Source organism: Poecilia latipinna, unplaced genomic scaffold, assembly GCF_001443285.1.
Source record: "Poecilia latipinna isolate Pla-1442-1.1 unplaced genomic scaffold, P_latipinna-1.0 Scaffold3263, whole genome shotgun sequence".
Taxonomy (NCBI): domain Eukaryota; kingdom Metazoa; phylum Chordata; class Actinopteri; order Cyprinodontiformes; family Poeciliidae; genus Poecilia; species Poecilia latipinna.
The window spans coordinates 20,951-24,456 of record NW_015115879.1 but is presented as its reverse complement, the minus strand read 5'-3'; the positions used below and the strand labels follow the sequence as shown (position 1 = coordinate 24,456).

Below are 3,506 nucleotides of genomic sequence, written 5' to 3'. Positions count from 1 at the left end.
TTTTATTTTATTATATATGTATAGATATATATATATATGCGCTGCATAAGATATGACATAATACAATATATAATATTCAATAAAATACAAAGACTTAAATCTTATTGTATGGACTAGGTCAGGGTGTCCAAAGTGGGTCCTGGAGGCCCGGCATCCTGCACGTTTTAGTTCTCTCCCTGGTTGTAGTAACAGCCTTTTCAGCTTGTCAATGAGCCATCATTTAACCCAGGTGTGTTAAACCAGGGACAGACTAAAACATGCAGGATGCCGACCGACTTTGGCCACTCCTGGACTAGGTCATCAAATCACTACGTTGCCTGTAGGAATTTTTAATGTCCAGCAGGTGTCAGTATTCAGTGACACAGTTTTGATATGGGTGAAACGATACATGACGCCTCATCTACCCATCACTAGTATAAACTAAACTGAATTGGTTAAATGACAGATGCGCTGACTATTAGAATAATGTAGTTTTAACCTCTTTGTAGCAGAATGTTACATTAATGCTCTCATCCAGTTTGTTAAACTCAGAGTTAATATGAAGATTAGAATCCTGTTCTGGTCTCTGCAGGTTGCTCACAGCCGACTGATGGTGTTTCTCATGTTCTGACCTGTGCAGGTGGCTCTGCTGGACATTAATGAGGCTGCAGCAGAGCGCCCCCTGCAGGCCCTGGAGCAGCAGTTCGGAGCAGAGAAGACCATCTTCCTGAAGTGTGACGTTGAATCCGAGGAGCAGATCAGAGGTAGCGTGTTAAAACACAGAGCTGAGCTGAAAGCCAGAAGTTTTTCCACAACGTCTGTCAGAAACCAGAAAGACGACAAACACGATCAGGTTTCTGTTACATAACTGCTGCTCTGGAAACATGGAAACATCTGAAAATATCAGAAAATATCTGGAAATATCAGAAAATATCTGGAAATATCAGGAAAAATCTGGAAATATCAGAAAATATCAAGAAAAAATCTGGAAATATCAGAAAATATCTGGAAATATCAGAAAATATCTGGAAATATCAGAAAATATCTGGAAATATCAGAAAATATACCATAGCAACAGCTAATCTTCCTGGGGTCCACATCATAAACACAGTTATACACACGATGAGAAACATAGAATATTAGATCATAAATGTCCAGCTATAACACGGTATAATGATTAGCAGAGTGCTTTAAAAGCTCCAGCAGATTAAAAACAGACGAAGGAAATTATTTGTTTTCTGTCCAGTTTTCCTGCTGCATGCTGGGAAAGTAAAACTTTTTATTAAATGCTTGTATTAAAATTGAGTGAAGGTTGGTTAAATAAAAGTTGATTGGTATCTCACATATTAAAACATTTAAATATAAAACCATAAGAGGGATTTAACTTCTACTTTATTTTAACAAAGCTAATGCTTTATGCTGCTGGTAGTCCAGGATGTTCTGGTTCTCAATGTTTTCAGAAACAAGTTAATGTTGAACTGGTTGCTTTATTTGTCCAGTTTCTATAGCTATTCTTGAATTTTGTGACATGTAAACTCATCGGCGCCTGTGAGCGCCCTCTACAGGTCATATTAGAAACTGAACTTTTTTTATGTTTATTTTTTGAAACATGAAATAAAAATGTAGACAGTTTGAATTTCTAGAAACTAAAGAGATATTTTCTTTGGTTGCCAGTGGAAATGTAATTACATAAACCTGTGAGGACGGACCAATCAAAGTCTGTCTGTGTGAAACACAACTTTAAAAAAATAAACATTATTATTATGAGAAAACTGAGATTGTTTAACAGGTAAATAAAACATTTTATTGTAAATAAAACAATAAAAGAGACTAAATATTTACCACATATAGAAAGACAGGCTTCTAGCCATGTTTCCTTTATGAATCATGAATTAATATGATTTACATTTAATTTCCCTTTGCGATCAATGAAATGTTTCTGAATTTTTATTTTTATTTTTTACCTAAATATGGTTCTTAAATCAGATAAGGCTTCTGATTAACTCACTGCTGTGGTTTTTTGCTGAATACTGAAGGAATAAAACTTTGATTAACTAAATAAACTAAACCATAAACTGCTGTTTTTCTCTGCAGCTGCGTTTAAGAAAACCGTAGAAACCTTCGGGGGAATCGACATTTTATGCAACAACGCCGGCATCCTGAACGAAACCAGCTGGGAGAAAACCATTTCCATCAACCTGGTGAGTGGAAATGAAAAATACTTCTCTGATAACGAAACTGAACATTTCATCATCAGGTCCAGTGTTTAAGTGAGATGTGTGTGTGTGTGTGTTTCAGATGGGTGTGATCAGAGGGACCTATGTGGCTCTGGAGCAGATGAACCGGCTGAGCGGCGGCCGCGGCGGCGTCATCGTCAACACGGCCTCCATGGCAGGTAAACATTCAGCTGGAAATGAAAAATCAAACATGTGACTGGCTGTGATTTGGTCTTTAAATGGGTTTCGTCAGAAATAAAGTGGATTATCTTTGTGTTTTGAGGAATCGGTCCGTTTCTGAGCTGCCCCTCTTACACAGCAAGCAAGTTTGGAGTGGTGGGATTCACCCGAGCCATGGCCGTAAGGAAACACTCTGATATTAATTATATACCACAGATTAATCATCAGCTACTGGAATAATCTGCAGCTATAATTTAGTAATCGATTGTTATTTAGAGCATTGACTAAAAAAACATTTTCTAAAAGAACAGCCAGAGCAGTAAATAATCCAAAATTGTACAATAATATATACATTTTGTGTTTAATCTTCACTTAATGTCTTTTTTCTGTCCAATTATTAATCAGTTAATCCATAAAAAGATCTGAACTTTTCTCATGTTGATGTTAGAAATTAGTTTTTATCTGTAGATTCATCTTTACTAGAAATGATTGAACTAAAGGTCACGTTTAAGAAATGTTAGTTTTTATTTAAAAAATAAATTTCATTATTTGTTAATTTGTATCTATTAATGTACGTCTAATATTATAGAATCTGCTGAATGTGCCAATTTTTCTATCTGATTAATTGTCAGAATAATCAATAGAGTGATTACTAAAATAATCATCCCTACACAAAGGAACATTAAATATGTTAAAAGCTTTTCATTATTTCTCTTTAATCCTCCAAACTTTTCATAAAAATTAGGAAAAACAAAGATTTGTTTTAAAGTACATAGCATTGAGCGGTAAAACCAGCTGACAAACCGTGCTGGAGTTCTGCTTGGGTTGCTACGTACTGTTCTGGATGGTTCTGGTTGGGATCTGTGTGGTTCTGGATGGTTCTGGTTGGGATCTGTGTGGTTCTGGTTGGGATCTCTGTGTGGCTCTGGATGGTTCTGGTTGGAAACTGTGTGGTTCTGGATGTGATCTGTGTGGTTCTGGATGGTTCTGGTTGGGATCTGTGTGGTTCTGAATGGGATCTGTGTGGTTCTGGTTGGGATCTGTGTGGTTCTGGATGGTTCTGGTTGGGATCTGTGTGGTTCTGGATGGTTCTGGATGTGATCTGTGTGGTTCTGGTTGGGTCTAGTTGGA

At 36.7% G+C, this 3,506-nt stretch overlaps 1 protein-coding gene across 1 annotated transcript in view; it reads left to right on the top strand.

The window, feature by feature from the left end:
- LOC106940523 (15-hydroxyprostaglandin dehydrogenase [NAD(+)]) overlaps positions 1-3,506 on the top strand; it is a 20,622-nt gene that overhangs the window by 12,483 nt on the left and 4,633 nt on the right. Inside the window, exons 2-5 of the mRNA XM_015023284.1 lie at positions 620-743; positions 2,074-2,180; positions 2,278-2,374; positions 2,479-2,555. Coding sequence (XP_014878770.1) covers positions 620-743; positions 2,074-2,180; positions 2,278-2,374; positions 2,479-2,555 — 405 coding nt within the window. The remainder of the gene's footprint in view (positions 1-619; positions 744-2,073; positions 2,181-2,277; positions 2,375-2,478; positions 2,556-3,506) is intronic.